The 23,788-nt window shown below is 40.7% G+C and overlaps 1 protein-coding gene across 3 annotated transcripts in view; it reads left to right on the forward strand.

Annotated features, from left to right (window-relative positions):
* The window catches only part of ccdc22 (coiled-coil domain containing 22), an 88,797-nt gene that overhangs the window by 38,580 nt on the left and 26,429 nt on the right, over positions 1 to 23,788 (forward strand). The window contains exons 3-12 of one of the 3 annotated variants that reach the window (XM_049581673.1): positions 5,643 to 5,775; positions 10,749 to 10,855; positions 12,271 to 12,355; positions 16,506 to 16,675; positions 19,364 to 19,579; positions 19,720 to 19,890; positions 21,342 to 21,461; positions 21,568 to 21,684; positions 22,225 to 22,326; positions 22,530 to 22,637. In XM_049581673.1, coding sequence (XP_049437630.1) covers positions 5,643 to 5,775; positions 10,749 to 10,855; positions 12,271 to 12,355; positions 16,506 to 16,675; positions 19,364 to 19,579; positions 19,720 to 19,890; positions 21,342 to 21,461; positions 21,568 to 21,684; positions 22,225 to 22,326; positions 22,530 to 22,637 — 1,329 coding nt within the window. The remainder of the gene's footprint in view (positions 1 to 5,642; positions 5,776 to 10,748; positions 10,856 to 12,270; positions 12,356 to 16,505; positions 16,676 to 19,363; positions 19,580 to 19,719; positions 19,891 to 21,341; positions 21,462 to 21,567; positions 21,685 to 22,224; positions 22,327 to 22,529; positions 22,638 to 23,788) is intronic. The other 2 variants (XM_049581674.1, XM_049581675.1) reach the window with 2 other exon arrangements.

A 23,788-nucleotide genomic window follows, 5' to 3' on the forward strand; every position in this document is an offset into this window, starting at 1 on the left:
CACACGGTCAGACAAACACCTCCCCCGATCTGAAGCTAGCTTTGATTCGGCCATCTTGTAGCTCTTTGTTGTCAGCCATTTTGTTTTGTAGGCCAAACGGCTCTTTGATCACCACGCCCGCCTTTGTCTTTCTCTTCTTTCTCTCTCTCTCTCTCTCTCTCTCTCTCTCTCTCTCTCTCACACACACACACACACACACACACACACACACACACACACACACACACACACCAAGCTTGTATATAGTTAGTTAGAATTTGTGTGTTTTGTTTTGCTTTGCTAGTTTGTGAATAAATATAATTCTTTGGAATCATACCTGCTGTCTGTTTAATGTTGCACAAGAGTGAATGAATAGTCAACCTCTGCTTCGTCAAGAACTCCAAGATCCTTCAGGTGTTACTGTTAATTTTGGTTGTTGTCATTAATTTAATTATTAATCAAAACTCCAAATTAATAGTTTAGCGTATTTTATGAGACTGATATTTTTAACTGGCTATCAGTTTTCCCTTTACGGGAATGGTGCCCCACGAGGTGATTTAATGTTAATTAAAGGTAGGATCTGGAGGATTTTCAAACAACAAAATATAGACATATACAAATGAAATCCTGCTTAATCATCACTTATGGGCTTCTACTCATGTGTGGCTCCTGCCCTTTAACTGTATTTTGATGTTTTTGTGAGCTTGGACCGCTTCTGGGTGGAGATTTCCCCAGCCAATGAGAAAGCACAGGTCCCGTGCCCGAGCATGTCCAAGCGTGCACCAGCGTGAGCCTTGCCTGAACCTCTTCTGTGAAGCCTTCTTCCGTACCTCCGGGCTCGTACACCCGGGAGAGTTGAGCCTGATAGGAGGGGCCAAATTTGAATGTGTGTTTACAAACAACAACTAAAAAATCCTCCAGACCCTACCTTTAAGTCACATTATTTAACATAATTATTAATAAAAATTATTAATCATTTCTGATAGCCAATTAAATCCCAACATATTTGGTGCCCCTTGGTGAGAACTAATGTGTTGACCCCAACACCTGGCTCCCCGGTGGCGTGGCGGGGCCCCTGGCTGGGGCAGGCGGGCGGTGGGGCTGGCCAGGCCTACTCCTCTCAAACACCACAGAGGTAATCTGCAAAATAAATCTGTCAAGCCATGCCCCTCCATGTTGGGCAGACTCCCTCCCAAGGGGTCTGGGAGTTGCCGAGGACTGAGATGGGACATGGGATTACGGCAAAACTTGCAAAGGGTCAGCGGCCACCTAGCGGTCTGGGTGCGGCCCAAAAGCAGGACTGCCCTAAATAGATAAAAAAAAATATATATAAAACACAAATAAATACTATACTGAAAAGAACAAAAGTAACAATGAAAAGAAAGAGAGGAGTAGACCCCTGTCAGTGTGCCGCGCCTGCCTCTGGCTGGGCCCTCTGGGCGTGCTGCTGGGGGCTGGTGGTGGGGAGCCCTGCCCTCCTGGCCTCCTGTGTCAAGTGTCAAGTTGTGTAACCACCATTTAAGAGGCCGTTTTGTTAATATTGTAAAGAAGGTCATGTGACAGGAAATGGTATTACAGAGAAGGACCCCTGATGATTACAACTGCTGCATGACAAGGTTAGAATCTCTTAAAATTACTAATTGACATTTTTAGGCTTTGGTCAGGTTTGGTAAGTTTACATGTCAAATGGTATGACCCTAGAAAAACATTAATAATTCTTAAAAATCATAAAAATGAATATTTACTTTAAAAATGATGTTTGAAATATTGAGACTAGGGCCATGTAAGTAGAAATTTTACTCAAACAAAGTTTCTGGCTGTAAAATACAATTATTTACATTTCTATTTCATGACAATACATTTATAGAAAAATAAAGTAATCAAACTAAATAAATAAAATCAATTTTTCGCATTAGATGCCACTTTCTAACAAGGAAAAAGTGGCTTGTCATAGAGTGCTAATGCTAATTAATGCTAATGCTGCAGCAAGGGCCAACTACGTCCTTATGAATTGTTGTTGTCAGGTGACTTCCTGTCCCTTTATCAGAATTTAAAATACAAAACCTAAAACACGAGTTGAATTTTAAAATTCAATGATTGTTGTTAGCAAAGAATTTACAATAGAAGAAATTGGTTAATTGTTGTCCGATGTTCCTTTTTCTGAACTTTCTTTCTCATTAAATTTTTATCAACTGTATTCACAATAGTAGTCAAGTCAAGTCAATCAAAATTTATTTATATAGCACATTTAAAAACAACCTCGGTTGACCAAAGTGCTGTACAGTTCATCCAAAGAGTGAGTGAATAGCAAAAACCACAAAAATTATCAATAAGATCAACAATAGGCTTAGACAATAAAACATCAACACTAGAGTACAGGTTAAATACAAATAAAAGCTGTAAAAGACATATCTGTCTCAACTAGAGGTGAAAGCAAGCGAAAAGAGGTAGGTTTTTAAAAGAGATTTAAAGTGTTCCAAAGTTCGGGCTGCCCTTATATGGAATGGTAAAGTATTCCATAAATTTGGCGCCACAACGGAAAAGGCTCTGTCACCCTTGTTTTTAAGTTTAGTTCTGGGACAGGCCAGCAGCAGCTGGTTGCTTGATCTCAGTGCTCTGGCTGTCGTGTGAAGCTGAACAAGCTCAGATAGATAGGATGGAGCTAAGCCATTTAGGCTTTTAAAAACAAATAATAAAATTTTAAATTGAACTCTAAACTGGACAGGGAGCCAGTGCAAGGAGGCCAGTATTGGGGTGATATGATCACGTCTTTTCTTTCCTGTCAGCAGTCTGGCTGCTGCATTCTGGACAGCCTGCAGGCGTTTCAGTGACTGCTGGTCCAATCCAGCATAAAGAGAATTACAATAGTCCAGACGACAGGTAATGAAAGCGTGAACTGCCCTCTCAAAATCAAGTGGGGGGAGGTAGGGCTTTGCCTTACTAAGTAGCCTTAATTGAAAGAAGCTTGATTTGACAGTAGATACGTTCAACCTTATGAGTTGTTGTCAGGTGACTCTCTTCTTATCAGAACTTAAGATACAAAACATGAGTTAAATTTTAAAATGAAACATGATTGTAAAATGTTTTTTCAGCAAAGAATTTACAGTAGAAGAAATTAGCTCACTTTTGTCAGATGTTCTTTTTTCTGAACTGAAATAACATGAAAAAAAGTTCACTTAACCTTGTTGACTGTCATATTTGATTTTCAGTGTCCATTTCTTCAACAAACATGGTGTTTGGCTGTAGAAGGAACATAGTCAGGCAGTGTATCATATTTTTATGAAAAATACCAGTTACACCAGTTGACACAAACCAGTGTCATTTGGTGTAACTGGTATTTTTCATTAAAAAAAAAAATATGATTATATACAGGAAAATACATGTGGATTAAAATGTGGAATAAATGTAATCCACATTTGCAATGCAACACTGTTTTTTTTTTAACAAATTTTACATAATTTGTCAAGCGTTATTTAGAAAAAAAGGGGTGTTTTTAGGAAATGTCCTGCTCAATATTGCCAAAATGCATTAAAATTTAAATATAGAAATACTCCAGAAATACCTTATTTCAAGTAATGCTTTTAAAATAAAGATTTTTTGTAAGTACACTTAAATCTGCTGTAGGTGGATAAAATATTTAATATTTATCATTCTTTCGTGGTTACACAATTTGACATTTTCGGGAGCATTCAGTCTTACTTTTGATAAAAAAAAAAAAATAGTGCAGATGTCTTTTCAAATGACAATAAACCAACAAAAATACATAATGTACATTTTAACAAATCTGATGCATGCTTTTAAAACTATTTTTGAGGATAGTTCTTAACTGCTCATCTTGCCAACCCATATTTGTCACTGACCCATATACATACATATATGTATATGTATATGTATACATGTATATGTATGTATATGTTTATGGGGAAATTTATTTATTGTACTTCTGTCTTATTTCCATGCTGAGGACAACAGAAAAAATGTGGCTCTTCTTACCCCACTCTCCCCTACTCTCAAGCAGCAGCCAATGTGTTGTGTGTTATGTGATATGTTTAACATACAATATGATAACTAGATGGGCAGCACAGTGGCGTGGTGGTTAGCACTGTCTCCTCACAGCAAGAGGGTTCCTGGTTCGATCCCAGGAGGGAGCCTTTCTGTGCGGAGTTTGCATGTTCTCTCCATGTCATTGTGGCTTCCTCCCACAGTCCAAAGACATGCAGGTTGGGCAGAGGTTAATTGGTGACTCTAAATTGTCCGTAGGTGTGAATGTGAGTGTGAATGGTTGTCTGTCTGTGTGTTAGCCCTGCGATAGTCTGGACTACCTAGACCCTCAAGAGGATAAGCAGTTACGAGGATGTATAGATGGATGATAAGATGGAAGAGATGACCAAGGCAGCCCTCTTGTTCTGACATCTGTCCTTTTAATGCATGTACAGGTCCTATTTGTGCGCGTGTGTGTAGTACGGGCCTGTATGTATATGACAACAGAGTGAATTAATTGAATTTCCCTCCAGGGATTAATTAACTTCTTCTAAGTTATGTTTTATAAATTCTAGGCCTTAAAAGTTGTCATTTAGTCTTAAATTTGAATTTCTGAGGTCCTAATTGCTACAAAAGACTGATTCACCCGAAGTGTGTGAAGGAACGCTATCGCAGGTCCTTCCTGCCTGCTGCTGTCAGACATAACTAGCACTGCTCACAATAAACTGCACCATGGACACTTTATGGACACTTATAAACACCATTATAAGCGTTACTGTCCCCCTTGTTGTTTTTTGCACATACAATCTCTTTAATCTACTGCTCATTTTTATTCACTGTTCATTATTATCCACTTCTCATTATTATTATTAGTGTTATTTATTGCCATTTCTTGTATTTTTGTACTTTCTTTTACATGCCTAGTTTTTAAGTTTTAAATTTTTTAATCTGACTCTTTCTCCTTGACTGCTGTAACACTGGAATTTCTCAATTGTGGGATCAATAAAGGTGTATCTTGCCTTAAACATCATATCCTTTTATCTTTAAATTTCTTTTGTCAAAATGAGTCAAGCGCTTCTGTGTGAAGGTTCACATTTCTGATGTTTCAGATTTTTAAACCTACCACTAAACCTCATGCTGTCTTTTGACTTTATACTTAAACTTTTCTGTTAGCAACATGTAGATTTAATACTACTTACCTTTACACTTATGCTTGAATAAGACAAAGATAATTTGTCCAGAAGTCAGTCTTAAATTTGGTTAAAAATGATATTGAAAAGGTTTTAAAAGCCATGAAATTTAAGTGTCTGATATCTGTAGACAACAACTTGTAAATGACTCCTGATAAACATAGTTGACAACTAAGCGAACTTTATCCTCGGGGGAAGACAATGAAGTGTGGTTAAAAGCCCTTGAACAATCTTATAAGTGCACCTTGAACCAGCATTTCTGGTCCATTTTTAGTCAGAGACTAAATATTAACCTTCACCAGGAAGCAGATGTAGGAAATGTGTAACACATGTAATGTATTGAGTGCTTTTACGACACTTAAGGACTCTTAATTGGAAGCACAGATAGTTGTGGGGATAATTCAGATGGGCCCATATGAGTACTAGCTCTATTGAGTCACTGCCTGAAGTTCCCTGGCAGTATTCCTAATATGTCAACCTGTTGGTTTGCAGGACATTGGTTACAAAGGAGAGATAGGCTACCAGACCTTTCTGTACAGCAATGAGCCAGAGATCCGCTCCCTGCTCATGTTCCTGGTGGAGAAGCTGCCCAGAGAGAGTTCAGAGGCCTCAGACCAACCAACAGGTACAGAGAGCACCAGTCTGCATCCACACCACCTCTCCTCAGAGAGAACAGAAAAATATTCCACATATATTGTTACATTGTAACAGGTGCTGTTATATGTGACATATCCAGGGTTTTCCCTAGGGTTTTTCGAGACCAAGGTGGCCTGTGGGGGGGGGGGGGGTGCATCTTGACAGCTGTAGTTTTAGATACAGCCCCCCCCGCCCCCCAATTAAATATGAAAGGAGGCCCCCATATGCTATATTTTTATTTATATATATGTGTGTGTGTGTGTGTGTGTGTGTGTACATACAGTACGGGCCAAAAGTTTGGACACACCTTCTCATTCAATGCGTTTTCTTTATTTTCATGACTATTTACAATGTAGATTCTCACTGAAGGCATCAAAACTATGAATGAACACATGTGGAGTTATGTACTTAACAAAAAAAGGTGAAATAACTGAAAACATGTTTTATATTCTAGTTTCTTCAAAATAGCCACCCTTTGCTCTGATTACTGCTTTGCACACTCTTGGCATTCTCTCCATGAGCTTCAAGAGGTAGTCACCTGAAATGGTTTCCACTTCACAGGTGTGCCTTATCAGGGTTAATTAGTGGAATTTCTTGCTTTATCAATGGGGTTGGGACCATCAGTTGTGTTGTGCAGAAGTCAGGTTAATACACAGCCGACAGCCCTATTGGACAACTGTTAAAATTCATATTATGGCAAGAACCAATCAGCTAACTAAAGAAAAACGAGTGGCCATCATTACTTTAAGAAATGAAGGTCAGTCAGTCCGGAAAATTGCAAAAACTTTAAATGTGTCCCCAAGTGGAGTCGCAAAAACCATCAAGCGCTACAACGATACTGGCACACATGAGGACCGACCCAGGAAAGGAAGACCAAGAGTCACCTCTGCTTCTGAGGATAAGTTCATCCGAGTCACCAGCCTCAGAAATCGCAAGTTAACAGCAGCTCAGATCAGAGACCAGATGAATGCCACACAGAGTTCTAGCAGCAGACCCATCTCTAGAACAACTGTTAAGAGGAGACTGCGTGAATCAGGCCTTCATGGTCAAATAGCTGCTAGGAAACCACTGCTAAGGAGAGGCAACAAGCAGAAGAGATTTGTTTGGGCCAAGAAACACAAGGAATGGACATTAGACCAGTGGAAATCTGTGCTTTGGTCTGATGAGTCCAAATTTGAGATCTTTGGTTCCAACCGCCGTGTCTTTGTGAGACGCAGAAAAGGTGAACGGATGGATTCCACATGCCTGGTTCCCACTGTGAAGCATGGAGGAGGAGGTGTGATGGTGTGGGGGTGTTTTGCTGGTGACACTGTTGGGGATTTATTCAAAATTGAAGGCACACTGAACCAGCATGGCTACCAAAGCATCCTGCAGCGACATGCCATCCCATCCGGTTTGCGTTTTTTCAACAGGACAATGACCCCAAACACACCTCCAGGCTGTGTAAGGGCTATTTGACCAAGAAGGAGAGTGATGGAGTGCTGCGGCAGATGACCTGGCCTCCACAGTCACTGGACCTGAACCCAATCGAGATGGTTTGGGGTGAGCTGGACCGCAGAGTGAAGGCAAAGGGCCAACAAGTGCCAATATACATATATATATATATACATACATATATATATATATATATATATATATATATATATATATATATATATATATATATATTTTTGGCCACCAAAGTGTGGCCAAAACAGGCGGGGGGACAGTCGCCTGGGGTCAATTGAAAGCAGACAAATAATTATGTGAACTGGATTTACAGTTTATATTTGTTAATTTTATACACCACTTACACGGATCACACACTACTGTTGTAAATTAAGTGCGCCGGGGAAAAGGTGTGGCTGATTAAGAAATGTCACACTTTATGCACGGGTTTATTGACATGAGTACTTTACACACAGAGACAATCAGGGGCTTGTTAGAAAGCTCTGAAGCTGTAGTTTAACCAGCAAAAAACAGCAAGTCACTAACTTTAACCACTAACTAGTACTGATGCTGTGAAGACAGGATAATATTTGGGGGCGCACATGCTCAGTGTGCATCAGGGGGATTAATATTAGGACAATTAAAGAAATAAATTATTTACTTACCAAGAAGCCACCCGCTAGTAGTCTGTTCCCAACCATGCTGTTACTTAGAATGTATGAATCGCGTTGAACCAGGCCACCTCGCCACAATGTTGATTAATTGCATTTGCGCATTACATATGATCTGTACATTGACAGAATATATATATATATATATATATATATATATATATATATATATATATATATACATATATATATAAATATATATATATATATATATATATATATATATATATATATATATATATATATATATATATATATATATATATATATATATATATACATATATATATACATATATATATATGTGAGCTGTTGATCCTTTGGCGACACTTAGAGGTGATGCTGGGAAACTGTTCTAATAAAGAACAATGAACAATTAACACTGATAAACAATTAACACACCCACGTGTCTGCAATTAGATGAGTGGATATAAAATCATGCGCAAAGTGGTGCCGAAAATACCGTTAACAACAACGGCTGCTTTAGCAATATTAGAAGATTTGTAAATGGCACAATACGAAGAGAGCATGTGTTCAGAGACAGATGGCACTGGCACATGATGACAACTGGCTCATCAGCTGCTTTAGGTTCCCTAGGGCAATCCTCCTGGAACTGTGCGCAGAGCTGCAGCCAGCAGTGCGACACGGCGAGGAGCCATGTGCTGCCTGTATCCATACAGGTGCTGACCACACTGGGGTTCCTAGCAACAGGGGCATTCCAGAGGGAGCTGGCCGACCGATCGGCACTGCGCCAGTCGACCCTGAGCCGAGCCATGCTAGCTGTGTGGGACGGAATTATCCGCATGTCAGCCAGGTATATCAAATTCCCATACAATGCAGCTGAACAGGCCAACATTAAAGTGCAATTTGCACCGACAGCCGGTTTTCCTAACGTTATCGGAGCTATCGACTGCACACACATGGCTACAGTATAAAAGCACCATCACAGGATGAATTTGTTTATGTCAACAGGAAGCTTTTTCATTCTGTCAATGTACAGATCATATGTAATGCGCAAATGCAATTAATCAACATTGTGGCGAGGTGGCCTGGTTCAACGCACGATTCATACATTCTAAGTAACAGCATGGTTGGGAACAGACTACTAGCTGGCACTGTGCGCAATGGGTGGCTTCTTGGTAAGTAAATAATTTATTTCTTTAATTGTCCTAATATTAATCCCCCTGATGCACACTGAGCATGTGCGCCCCCAAATATTATCCTGTCTTCACAGCATCAGTACTAGTTAGTGGTTAAAGTTAGTGACTTGCTGTTTTTTGCTGGTTAAACTACAGCTTCAGAGCTTTCTAACAAGCCCCTGATTGTCTCTGTGTGTAAAGTACTCATGTCAATAAACCCGTGCATAAAGTGTGACATTTCTTAATCAGCCACACCTTTTCCCCGGCGCACTTAATTTACAACAGTAGTGTGTGATCCGTGTAAGTGGTGTATAAAATTAACAAATATAAACTGTAAATCCAGTTCACATAATTATTTGTCTGCTTTCAATTGACCCCAGGCGACTGTCCCCCCGCCTGTTTTGGCCACACTTTGGTGGTAGGCAGCCCTCCTCTGCTTCACGTCCACCTTAATGTCAGACCACTTCTTTTTTGATTCTGCGTGTGTACGCTTTTCTGTCCCCACAGCATTGATAGCCTCGCACACATTCTCCCACTCATTCCGCTTACGTTTAGTATTGATGCCGGAGGACAGCGTGCCAAAAAGTACATTTTTGTGCACCTCCACTTCAGTGAGTAGCGTCTCCAGTTCGTATTCTGTGAAGTTTTTCTTTTTTCTCGTCTTACTCATTCTTTTGTTGTAGTTTTCTGATTGTGCAGAGAGGGGAATCTCAGGTGCAGGGTTAATTTAAATATGATTTGCTTATTTAAATGGGGGCGTGGACAGGGAGGGGCCGGGTACTCCAACATGTGTGCTCAATTCCACGTTGATTGGGATGTACAAAGGAAATGTGCTTGGATTCATATGTACGCACAGATTCATACATCTGGATATTTTTGTGCGTACAGCGTTTTCTGGATTTAAGCGTATGCCATGTTTCAGTAGGAAATCCACGCAAGTCTTTGTACATGAGGCCCCAGGTCTTTGGCTATAGTGAATGGTTTCTTGGCTTTAGCTATGAGGAAAGACACCGCATAAGAGACCTCCAGGGCTTTGGCTGATGTTGTTGAGGCTTTCCGCATCGTGTCTTGAGATGACCTGAAAGTTTCCTCTTAAAAAAACTCAGGTGGCTTACCAACATGACTTGCATGTTTTGTCTTGAGATGCCGCTGAAGATGTGCTGGCTTCATGCTAGTGTTGGCTAATTTGTCCCCACAGAAATATCACAAAGCCTTGGGTGGGTTGCCACTCGAGGACGTAAATCCCATTTAAACATATTTTTCTGAATACTGACGGAATTTTGCCGGCTCTGGTTTCGCCTTCTTTGGCACTTGTCCCTTCGTGGTTTCAGCAGCATTGCTGCTAAGCTTCCATCACGACTCCATTGTTTGAGTTTTCAAGGCGGCAGTGATTGACAGGTGATGACAGGTGGTATGTGCCAGGTTGGCTCAAACCATCCTGGTATGAGGGAGACTCAGGGTTTTTAGGATAATGAAATGGAACAGCCTACTGAATTTAAAATTCAGTTTATGAACATACACTTATATTTTATTGAATATTTATTGAATAACTATTTTTAAAGGATCTGTGAATGGATGCCAATTTGAAATATATATTTTTTAAAAAATCTCACGTACCCTCTGGAGTACCTTCACGTACCCCCAGGGGTACAGGTACCCCATTTGAGAACCACTGGCTTAGCAGTTAGTTATGATTCATCCAAAGGTGTCATTTCTTCCTGTAGGTAAATCGGTAGTCCTCCAGAGAGCCATCGCTGCTGCAATCAAAGCCCAGCTGGTTGTGCCCTGGCTGCCTCCAAACTGCAGCCTGCCACTGCATGGTGAAACACAAGTAAACTCTTTAAAGCTACATTTTGATGTCTTAAAAAAAAGTTTCAATGCATGTGGATGTGACACTCTAATATGTCTAATGTGTATGAAACTTAACTCATGGTGCAAAATGTCTTTTACCACAACATAAACTGTAACCCATAACAACCATTGTGAAATACTGCATAAGGGTTAACATGAGGGATTTAAAACATATTGAACACAGTTTTCTCCAGCTTATGGCCTTAAACACATTGCCTCAAGGCATGCTGGGAAATTCCACCCATTAGCCCCAACATGCCACAATATGTGAAGTGCACAATGATGGTGTTGTGTATTGGCTTTGAACTAATCAGGCAAGATTGGCCAAATAAGTTTTAGTCAAAATTAATTAAAAAAAAAAAATGTTGACTTAAACTAAAAAATGACATCAAGCTCACAAGCAGTGAGTTTTTATGTCAAATGAATATTAAGTTTTTATATCATTTTGAAAATCCTGGCATTTGTGTAGACTTTACATTAAAATGTTGTGTCATGGATGGATTGAGGCTTACAGTGTCCATCCGTCTGTCCATCTTTGCGTGCCTCTGTCGGTCTCATTCTCATTAACCTGTATCTTAAGAACACCTGAAGGGGATTTCCTCAAATTTGGCACAAACATCCACTTGGACTCAAAGATGGACTGATGAGAATTTACGGATGAAAGGTCACTGTGACCTCACAAAACATGCTTTTGGCCCTAAATTAAGAATTCATACGCTTATTATTACAAAATTTCACACAGATGTCTAATAGGATAAAAGTATAGCATTTTATATCTAAAAGGTCAAAGATCAACTTCGCTGTGACACCATAATTTTTTGCAAAAACACTTTTCTGGCCATTATTCAGTGTCTTATCCCAAAAACAGAAGGGGAGACATTTGGTCAGATACTTAATAGGTGACAGTAATCTTAAAACTGTCTTGGATGAATCTTCTGTGCTGTTGGGTTAAAGATGTGTGTGAAGCACTGACATGTAAGAATTTGTAGCTTCTTTGTAGCAACATCCATATTTGAAGCATCGTCATGGCTACGCATGAGTCTGGACAGACATGGATGTAAATTGTAACTGCAACATGACTGGTTTGCAGAGGCATACAACTGCAAGACAGTAATTCTATTTTTATACTTGAATTGTTTTTTTTCCTTATTTAAATGCAGTAAGACTAGGCTAAATGCAGCTGTTTTCTGTGAGAAAACTCAGATAGAAATGTAGTTCAACTCTATTAGCTGATCATCGGTAGGAAATAAGTTAATTGAGGTCAGGAGATTCGTTGTGATATTTAAATGATTGTGTCTTGATTTGGAGCCTTTGAATGCATGATAAGAACCTGTTTATGGAACCTGCCCAGAGAGAGCCTGTTGCTTTCTGACAGGTCTTTTTTCTCCTATTCAGAGACCAGGAGCACTACACAGCTTCCATGTCCAGCCTCTTCGTTTACCACACTGCACTAAAGGTACAGGAAAGAAGCAGCTGAAAGGTAGACCTCCTACTGCACACAGATACATACTGTATGATTTCAGCTTTCTGTTTGACCATGATCCCTCACAGTACTGTAGTCATTATTGTTTCTTTCCTTTTAAATTGTTGTTCATAATTACCTGTTTATGGAAAAAAAGGCTTAAAGAATTCTTTTAATTATATTGTTGAAATATTAGTTTCAATGGAGAGCTACTCTTCAAGGAGGGTATGTGTGAGCCTGACTGTTTTTGTGGAAATTATGCAAGTAGAGTGCAAACGCTCTGAAAAATAAGGTAGTTGCCTCACAAAAATGGTGTCCAGTTCACCCTCAGGTTTCCACTGAAATTATTGTGTGAAGAAAAGAAGAAAGATATCAATCAATCAATTGATTTTATTTATAAAGCTCAATATCACAAATCACAGTTTGCCTCAGAGGACTTTACAGCATACGACATCCCTCTGTCCTTTGGACCCTCACAGCGGATAAGGAAAAACTCCCCAAAAAACCCCTTTAACGGGGGGAAAAAATGGTAGAAACCTCAAGAAGAGCAACTGAGGAGGGATCTCTCTTCCATGATGAACAGACGTGCAATAGGTGTCGTACAGAACAGATCAACATAATAAATTAACAGTAATCTGTATGACACAATAAGACACAAAGAGAGACAAAGAGCAACAGAGACAGAGAGAGATGCAGTACAGACGGTAATGATAATAGCTTACAACAACATTAATGAAAGTAATAATATTATAATTATGGCTATTGTGGTACGATAAGTTGAAAGTATATATTAATATCTATAGTATGTATGTGACAATAATCATATGTGTATAATAACAGTAGAAGTATGACTAATGATAATAGCAGCAGCAGGAGGCATCTGGGAGGACCACGGTAGCAGCACAACCACACACGTCACACTATCCAGGCACCGCTGCGATATAACTTAACCTGCGAGACTAAGCTTTATCAAAGAGGAAAGTCTTAAGTCCTCCCGGACCGCAACAGAAAGATGATTCCACAGGAGAGGAGCCTGATAGCTGGAGGTTCTGGCTCCTGATCTACTTTTGGTAACTTTAGGGACCATGAGTAACCCTGTATTCTCAGAGCGCAGTGTTCTAGTGGGATAATATGGCACTATGAGCTCTCTAAGATATGATGGAGCCTGACCATTTAGAGCTTCATAAGTTAACAATAGGATTTTAAATTCAATTCTGGATTTTACAGGGAGCCAGTGCAGAGAAGCTAAAACATAAACAAATATCAAACAAATATGATCTTGTTTCTTAGTTCCTGTTAGTACACGTGCCGCTGCATTCTGAATTAGCTGGAGAGTTTTTAAAGACTTGTTAGAGCTACCTGATAATAGGGAGTTACAGTAATCCAGCCTTGAGGTAACAAAAGCGTGGACCAATTTTTCTGCATCTTTTTGGGACAGGATAGGCCTCATTTTCGCAATATTACGCAGATGAAAAAATGCAGTCTGTGAGATTTGTTTTAAATGAGAATTAAAAGACAAATCTTGGTCAGATATTACTCAGAGGTTTCTAACGGCCAGGCTCCACCAGGCACGTCAGTGGCGCGACACGTCTGCAGCGCGAGTCCCGTAGCAACTCACTCCCCTGTTAATCAATTACAGCAGCTCCACCCGCAACGGGAGCGGCGCGACAACCCCTGTCTGTCGCGCGACAACTCTCTATTTTACGCGGCTCTTCTATTTTTGTCGCGCTACGCTCCCCTATGCGAAAAAATAAAAACAAAAACTACATGAAATAATGTGCTAAACGAGCACAATGTGTTTTTAAATGAATAAACCATTATCAGAGGTGATATGTGATTTTTTTTTTTTTCATGCATTTACCCACGTTTATCCGTGATCCTACCGTTTAAACTATGGATTTTAATACAGTTGAAACTGTTTATTGTATATTGTATTGTAAATATATGTAATAACTTAGGTGGAAAATGCTTTAACTTACCCATTTCATGCAGCCTACATGCAGCCTCTTGGCTCAGCAAACGGTAAACAACCCCACTGATGTTACCTAAAGGAAGCATATTTAGAGTGAATAGGATTGGTCCGAGCACAGAACCTTGTGGAACTCCAAAATAAACTTTAATACGTAAGGATGATTCATCGTGAACATAAACAAACTGAAAACGATCAGATATAAGATTTAAACCAGCTTAGTGCAGAACCTTTTAAGCCAATTATATGTTCCAGTCTCTGTAGCAGAATCTGTTGGTCAACTGTGTCCAGAGTTGGGTATAATGCATTACAAAGTAACGCGTTAGAGTACTTTAATTACTTTTTGCAGTAACGAGTAACCTAACGCGTTAGTTTGCTGTTTGAGTAATCAAATACTTAAGTACATTTTCAAACAAGACATCAGTTACTTCCGTTACTTTTAGAACGCTGGTCCTTAAGCTCCGAAAACAGCAACGGCTGTCGTTTGGTTCTAATGACGGAGATAACGTTAAACCTATCAGTCTGAAAGAAGCCACGGAGCTTGTGGCTCACTATGTGGTCGGAGAAATGCTGCCGTTGTCTACGGTGGAGTCTAAATAGAGTAGGACTCGCATTCAGACTCAGGACTTGCATTATGCCTGGTATACGCTACACGCTGGTACTCACCAATTATCCCCGGTCGTCTTTCACGGCTTGTGTGATGTCATAGGGTTATTCTTGTCCTATTTTTATTACTTTCACTATTATTTGAGTCACTGCCAGAATTGTGTCTGTTCATGTGCCATCCGACATGTTGTTGTAGTCACTTAAGAGCGTCAGCAGATGGCAGGAGCTACATTTGAAGTGCCATACGCCATACTGTATCTTCCACAGGAAGTTCTGACAAATGTTTCAGAATAAAAGCCTATTTAGAAAATGGAGGGATTCTCTCAGCCGAGGTTATAAGGGGCTTTTAATTTGAAACAAGTGTTGAGTTTGAAATGACGGTGCAATATGTTAACTTTATAAAGACAACGGAGCGGAAAAAAAGTAAATATATAAACACACAGAGGGATTAATAAATAACGAACCATCTATAATGTAGTTTGTTTCAAATGAAGCTGGGAGCCTCTGCAGTTGTGGTGAGTAAAAGCCCTGCCGCTATTTGTTAATGTTATTACTTTATGTCCGACCGTGAGGATGTACCATTGTTTGCTAGCTTGATGCTAATGGCAGTAACGTTAACGGGTTGACAAAGTGCCTCTGCTGTTTCACACCATCATTTCCCCCTTTTACTCTGTGTGGTAACATCCCTAGAGGAAATATTAAAAATGCTGGGGTGTTGTTGTCATACAGTTGTCTACGGCAGCAGATCGTTCTGTGTTTCTACTGGTCAAAGTGATGGCTATGATGGGAGAATTGGATCTCAGTGAAGGGCAAGTGGTCCATAACTTTAATTTTGGAGACAAAAAAATGTAGGCTTAGTGCCCTGTGGTCCATTGCCCAATAGGAAATGTAGAATACTCAAAAGTACTTTAAAAGTGCTTGAGTTACTTTTCTCAGGGAGTAACGTTGGAAGTACTTTTGAAGTAATTGAGTTGCTTTACTCAGAGAGTAACGCAGTAAAATAACTGGTTACTTTTTTAAAAAAAGTAACGCAGTAACGTACTTTGATTACTTTTAAAGTAACCCTTACCCAACACTGATTGTGTCAAATGCCAGTAAGATCTAATAAAACAAGTACAGAGACGAGTCCTATGTCTGAAGCAATCAGAAGATCATTTGTAATTTAACTAGTGCTGTCTCAGTGCTATGATGCACTCTAAATCCTGACTGAAATTCTTCAAATAAATTATCATGGAGAAAATCACACAGCTGGTCTGTAACTACTTTCTCAAGGATCTTTGAAAGAAAGGGAAGATTAGATATTGGTCTATAGTTGGCTAACACCTCAGGATCCAGGGTGGGCTTTTTTAGAAGAGGTTTAATTACAGCTACATTAAAAGACTGTGGTACATAGCCTGTTAATAAAGATATATTGATCATGTCTAATAAGTGAGTGTCTCAAAATAGGGCTGCCAATAACCAGAGTTTTCTCCTCAGCGGGTGTGTCGCTGAGTGAGGAAAAACGGTTAGAAACATGAATAGGCTGGTGGTGAACCGTGTGTGTGTGTGTGTGTGTGTGTGTGTGTGTGTGTGTGTGTGTGTGTGTGATTTCAGAGGTGAAGGACTACCAGCGAGACATTCTTCCTCCTGTGACCGCTCAGCCTTCCCATCATGCCACTGTGGTGGCATCCATACTGGAGCAGCACACAGCTGAGCTGAGTGCTGCTCAGGTGTGGGACAACGAGTGGAACAGTCAGGGACTTTTGTCTCGCCTAACACCGCAGGCAAGCCATCACACTCACTACAATCACATATACATTGTTGGTGAATTCAGTGTGTTCTGAATTCATCTACTAAATGATTCTATCTATCTATCTATCTATCTAGTATGTATTTATCCATAAATGCCATCAATCTATAATAATGCAGTATGTATATAAAATACGTCCACCAGCAAGGGACATATAGCACTTTTAATTATACAACTCCTACGATACTGCTTATCATTGCTTAATTTTTATGTATGCAAGTACACTTTAAATTAACATTCTGCTACAGCGTTGTTTAGAATTTAATTTAAATTTTCAATTTTCTTTATAAAGCCCCAAATCACAATTAGTCTCAGAGTGCTTTACAGTATACAACATCCCTCTGTCCTTGGTCCCTCACAGCAAATAAAAAAAAATTTGTGTGGTGCGTTTCTCCATCTGTATGTGATGTAGATAGGGCTGGGCGGTATATCAATTTTTTCCAATATATCGATATATTTTCAAGCAAGATATAGATTTAGACAAAACTGTTTATATCGATATAGGGTTAAGTTGTGCCACACAACGCATACCAGTGTGCATCTCTCTTCTCTCACACTCTCCTCACAGCTCTGCCCCACTCACTCACTCACTCACTTATAGCTTCTCCAACACCCAGAGAGACACAGAGCTGCTCCTCTGTTTAATCTGTCCGTTAATTAGTCTACAGTACGACATCCGTCTTTATGTTGCACAGGCTACGCTAAATCAGTGTGTGAGATGAATAAAGTTACCGCAGTAGCACACGTACAATACTGTGGGCCTTTTCCGTGGTAACTTTTAACTGCGTCCTGTCAAGCCATGCTGGGCCAATTTGTGTTTCTGTTATCGGTTTAGAGGCCCAGTGTCTAAGCTGTGCACCTACTCCTTCTCCGGAGTAGGTCCAAAAGCTGAGTTACCCGCTGGGGTTGGACAATAATACGATAATAAGGTATCCTGCGGTATCTAAAAATAGCAGCGGTATCAGTTTCATTACTCATAATTCATAACTCATTATTCATAAAAAAAACTAAAATCTGCCGTGCATATAGGCCTATAGAGGCCTGATATAATATTAAATATAATGTATTTAATGCCTAAATAATGAGTGTTTGTCCAGCACCTATGTAGCCTATGTGTGGTTGAGTTTTCAATTATCAAATACTTTTACAATTTAAAAGTAATAGTAGGCTATAATGTTTCTCTTATAACTGCCCTTAACTGTTGTCGGGAGACATTTGATAAAGTTTTTGGATGTGACGTCGTCGCGTGACAGCTTGGACGTGAGAAAGAGAAGAAAAGATGGCCGCGCATAAAGCGAGTTGGTCCCAAAACTTCTGCAAGCAGCAGCAGCAGGTCCAGTGACCATCAGAGTGGAGGAGGGAGAAGCGCAACCCGAAACACCCAGCATCGCGGTCAGTCCACTATGTGCCCTGCTCCAGCCGGAATGCCATTTCAACTGAAAAGCCTGGATTTTTTTTTTTAAACTGTTTTTCACTAAAGGGAATGTTCACTAAATAATATGTCAATCCCCTCTTAGTTGTAATAAAAATATTATTTTCTAACAAAATGTCAGGTAAAGTGATTCTAGTATGTTTTAGTGGCAGTGTCAAGAGTTTAAAGCATGTTTTGATGATTATGGGGGTAATACACCAGTCAGCCAAAAAAAACATTGGTGGGTGAAGTGAGTAACATTGATCATCTTGTTACAGTGCAATGTTCTGCTGGGAAACCTTGGGTCCTGACATTCATGTGGATGCTACTTGAGGTACTCCACCCACCTGAACATCGTTGCAGACAAAATAAACCCCCTCATGGCGGCGGCACTTATTGATGGCAGTGGCCCCCCAGCAAGACAGTGCACCATGCCACGTCACAAAAACTGCTCAGGCATGCCCGAGGAATGGGACAAAGAGCTCAAGGTGTTGACCTGACTTCCAAATACCCCAGATCTCAGCCTGATCGAACATTTGAGGGACGTGCTGGTACCCCAGAGGTACCCCCGATCCACGGTGGGTGCTCCTTGGACCGCACTTGGCTCTGACTTGTTAAGGCATGGACACAGGACCTCTGGAGGGTGTCCCTTGGTGTCTTGCACCAGGGTGTTAGCTTTAGATCTTTTGAGTCCTGTGGGTTGTGAGGTGGGGTAGCAGCATGTCCCACAGTTGTTTGATCAGACGGGGATCTGAGGAATTTTTAGCAGGTTGATGCCTTGAGCTCTTTGTCACGTTCTTTGGGTCGCTCCTCAGCAGTTTTGTGGTGTGGCATGGCGCATTGTCCTGCTGGGAGGCCACAGCTACTGGGGAGTGCTGTTGCCATAATGGGGGTTGCCTGGTCTGCATTAGTGTTTAAGTGGGTGAAGCATGTCAGGTGGCATCCACACGAATGTCAGAATCCAAGATTGCCCAACAGAACATTGCATTGTAACAAGATGATCAGTGTTGTTCACTTCACCTATCAGTTGTTCTAATGTTTGGCTGATCGGTGTAAAGTGCAATTTATTTGGCCAGGATGATATGAAATTTTCACATCATCCCATGCCTATTACCTTTTCATACATCAAAGATAGTGGTGTTTGCCACATTTTGTTGGCACGCCAGATCCTCTGTACCTTTTCAGGAAAGGCTGTAAGCGTGCTTATTATAAACCATCCCATGATAAGTTTGTTTGTCTGTTTTTGAACAGGAGTATCGCTCCAGGAAACTGACCCGGCTGCGTAAACGTGTCGAGGAGCAGCTGCGTTGTGCTGCACTGCCCTTTCCTGAAAGCGCCTTTGGTGGTCCTCGCGTCACCTCTGACCTGTCTGAGTTACTGCAAGCTTTTAGAGGTTCCGCCCCCTCCGAGCACATCCTGACCAAGGGCACCCACTTCGCCCACACACAGAAGTTCACCTTCACACAGGTGAGGAGCATGCCACGAGCAGAACTCAAAAACACAGCGTGGTTTTAGTGCAGTGTTCTCTAACTAACTGTGTGTCTGTGTGTCTCTGTGTCTGTGTCTGTGTCTGTGTGTGTGTGTCTGTGTGTGCGCACGCGTGCCAGCAGGCAGCAGCAGGAACCAGCCCTGTCCCCTCTGGCCGTCAGTCAGAGAGTGATATCCAGCTCCGTCAGCAGGAGGAGCAGCTTTCTCTCCAGCAGCAGTTCCAGCAGTTGTGCAGTAATGTTGACCAGATAACAGCAGACATGAAGCACATGAGTGTCACTAATGCACAAGTAAGGAGCATACATATACAAAAGTTACTCTCCATGACCTGAGAAATCTAGTCACTGAAGTCTCTAACAGACAAACAGAATGACAGCTGACTCATGAGAACGGTCAAATGAAGGTCATCACTGCCCTGCATTTGTATAAACTACAGGCATTTTTGGACCAAACACTTCCAGGGACTCGAGAGGAACTGACAACTGAATAGCTTCGCTGAGAAATACATACCTTTAAGGTTTTTTTTTTTTCTGTTTGCGTTCTCTCCACCAGTAGGAATGCTGATGTGCTGTAAGAGAATCTTATATTTTCAGGGCTTCATTACAGTATGATATCCAAATGAGTGTGGTAGAATGTGCAACAGAAATGGACAATTGAACTGCGTTTGAATGATTAGCTTGTGTTAGCTTGACCACCAGCTATCGGACACAGAGAGAAAACAGCATGCCGTGTGCATTTTGTGCAACAGGTGGATGCGGTAGTCTACCGGTAGGGTAGAGAGAGAGTTAAGTAGTGTTGAAGTAGAGTAGAGCAGGGCAGAGAGATGGAAGCAAAATATATTAAACCCGGTGTTAATACAGCAGAACTGAAGAGAGGGGTGAAAAATAAATGGAGGTGGGCATGGCTTGAGGAGGAGGGTGCTGAAGGCAAACCATTTAATACATGGTGCAAGAAGCTGAATGAGCCAGGTGCAGCATTTTGCGTCGCTTGTTTGAAGAAGTTGATGTATGGAAGCAGTGGCAAAAAGGTTTTCCGTCATCGCGAAACCGACCCGAATCCTTTGTAAGGTTTCAGGCTCAGGAAAATTTTTCACTTTAAGCCCTGTATTTTGTTTTGACAAGTCAAAATTATGTTTTATTTCCCATCACATATATGCTTAGTAAAGTGTCAGTGTCAGTCCATTTGTGCATCATGTTCATCTGGTCACATCTCTCACCTGTGTCCAGGAACCCTGTCATTCCCTCTTCCTCTTCTTGCCGTTCTTGTACTCATATTACTAAGGTTACATCCAGTAACTAGTGTTTCCTTTCTGTGGCGGCCCGCTCTGTCTATAGTATATACAACGTATATGTGCTGCGAGGGTCATAAGGACAGAGGGATGTCGTATGCTGTAGAGCCCTGTGAGGCAAATTGTGATTTGTGATATTGGGCTTTATAAATAAAATTGAAATTGAAATATGTCACACTGTGCAGCCCTGTACCTGATGACAAAAAGTGTCATCAGGTGCCAACACGTTTCTTGTTTGTTTGGGATTGGTTTTCACATGTGTCTGGATGGCTGCAAAAAGGGAGCACAGTATCAGACCTGCGTGTAGAAACATCCTTTGAAGTTAACACTGATGTATTTGAATTAATATGGATTAGATAAGCTTCTACAGCAGCGGTCACACTGACTAAAATGAGCAAAATGAACACATATAAATGATAGTTGTTTGACATGTGTGATGTGTTTTTGGTGCAGGTGCTGGATGAGCTGAAGCAGAGAGAGCTGGGGAACTCTGAAAAAGAGGAGAAGATGCAAGTGAAGAAGAAAACAATTGACCTGTTGCCAGATGCAGACGACAACCTGCTGAAGCTTCAGGTAGGAGGGCTGAGTGAGATCTCTGCTAACAGCTGGCCTGAGATCTGTCATCAAACCCAGCAGAGCACTTGGCTTTAGTGGAAACCCGCTGTTTTTCTTCCTCTAGGCTCTGGTGGAGGCCAGTGCCAAGCGGGTGGTGAACCTGGCCTCTCAGTGGGAGAAACACCGTGCTCCACTCATCAATGAGCACCGCAGACTCAAAGAGATCTGCAGCAACCAGGATGTAAGTGGCACTTTACAACAGGCTTGTCACTTCATTTGCATCACCCAGGTCTGGATGAACCCATCATAATTCCACACTAAGGGAAGAAAAACATTCTGGGTTGTTTGTATTTCCTCAAACCAATCACTGTGGTCTTGGTTGGTGCTAAGCCCAGGATGCAATTATGATGCCCTTACAAAATAGAGTCAGGAGAGAGTTTGTTTTCATGGTGAGGCGAGCCTTGGCTTCAAAATGACTAAATTCCTGCAAAAGACAATGTCATCCAAAACATTAAAATACATTTTAGTATATCAGTTGTTGCTCTGAAGTTGTTGTTATTGTTTCATACACAGCAGCAGAACAAAGTGGGGAGGTAGGTCTGGCTCTGCAAGGATTTTAAAAACGATAACACGCAGATATCGGAAGGGGAGGAGAATTCCATCTAAAATAGGTGGCCAGAGGAGGCTCATAACCACAGTTGACATCCAGTGAGTCAGACTTCTTCATTTGTTACAGTAAAACCACATTTTGATTCTGTTCACTTGTCTCCATTTTCCACAGCTGGAGTCATCCAGAAAGCTTTCTGAAATTAAGTCCCTGCATGACAAAATCCGTGTGTCTACAGAGGAGGCCAAGAAGAAGGAAGAAATCTACAAACAACTGGTACTGGACTGATTTTACATTACTTCTGAAAACTAGCAGAGAACTTATAGCTGATCTTTACAAGTTTTTCTGTTGGAAGTATCATGTTGACACATTTGTTTGAAACTTTATTTCTGTGTACAGCAGGTTGTCTTTTGGCTCTTGCTGAATTCACTACATACGTGTTTGATTGTTTGTATTGCAACTGTTCTCTTCCAACGTAGGTGACAGAGTTAGAAAGTCTTCCTCAGGATGTGTCTCGGTCAGCATACACTCAGAGGATTCTAGAAATCGTCAGCAACATCAAGAAACAGAAGGAGGAAATTACAAAGGTACATTAAAAGCACATTACAAGATAGCACTGGAAGTAACTAATACACAAAGCAAGCAACTACATGGCTCGATTTAATATTTTCCAACCTAGACCCCATTTTCCCATGTTTTTGTGTTGAAGTGACGGATGGGAACAACAGCTTTTGAATTTGGTCCAGTATTAAGCGAGATCACTGCAGCCAGCAGTGGAAGTTCTCTAACAACATTATGGAAAGGATTCTAGAGGGGTCAGCCTTTTTGGTATAGCGTAAGGCGTAAGAAGCTGGTTCATTTCATTTTACAAAAACCATGAGCACCAGAGAAGACGATTATTCATTCAGATTTACCTGCATGACATGGTGACTCTCTACCTCCAAAGATGTCATTAAGTCCACTGTGTTCATTCCTTGATTATCCTTCAAGTTATTCATATTTCTTTAGTCCATAAGGGTCCACTGATCAAAAGAATCATCAATCAATCATTCAAATGAACAATTTGATTGTATTTCCCATCTTTGCTGTGAAACAGTTTTGTGTAAAAGGAATTAAAGGCCTGTCCCATATAGATGCCTGTCCCAAATACAGACCTGTTGAGTTCAGTGATGTAGGCAAATAATAGCCCAGGCTACTAATTGAAGATTTACGGTACCTGATAAAAAATAATTCAAGTCCTTTTAAGGTAGGTAACATTTTGAGCACATTTCAACAATACCGCGATAATAATGATAACCGTGATAATTTTGGTCACAATAACCGTGATATGAAATTTTCATACTGCTACATCTCTACTTCCTTGTGAGAAATTTGTCTTGAATAAAGGGAAAATTGGAAAACCAGACATTACAATACAAAAACATTAAAGCCACAGTGTGTAGGAATTTCTCCTGTCTAACATTGAAATCATATATTGCATTCAAACGGATAGCGCACTCTAGCGCCTCACTGTTTCAAACGCGTATTGCAACAACGGTAGTCGCTGTTTACCAAAAAGCTATGATAACGTTGATGAAACCATGTCATCCGATATTTCATGGAGTATTCACTCAGGCTCCTACACAGACACACGGGACGCAAGTTGACAAACCCCCTCCTCACCATGCTGGCTGTGTTTACAACGTAGGACTGTTGGGGCGGGTGTAAATTGAAACAAACCAAACACGTCTTGTCCTTT

This window comes from Epinephelus fuscoguttatus, linkage group LG7, assembly GCF_011397635.1.
Source record: "Epinephelus fuscoguttatus linkage group LG7, E.fuscoguttatus.final_Chr_v1".
NCBI classification, from domain to species: Eukaryota; Metazoa; Chordata; class Actinopteri; order Perciformes; family Serranidae; genus Epinephelus; species Epinephelus fuscoguttatus.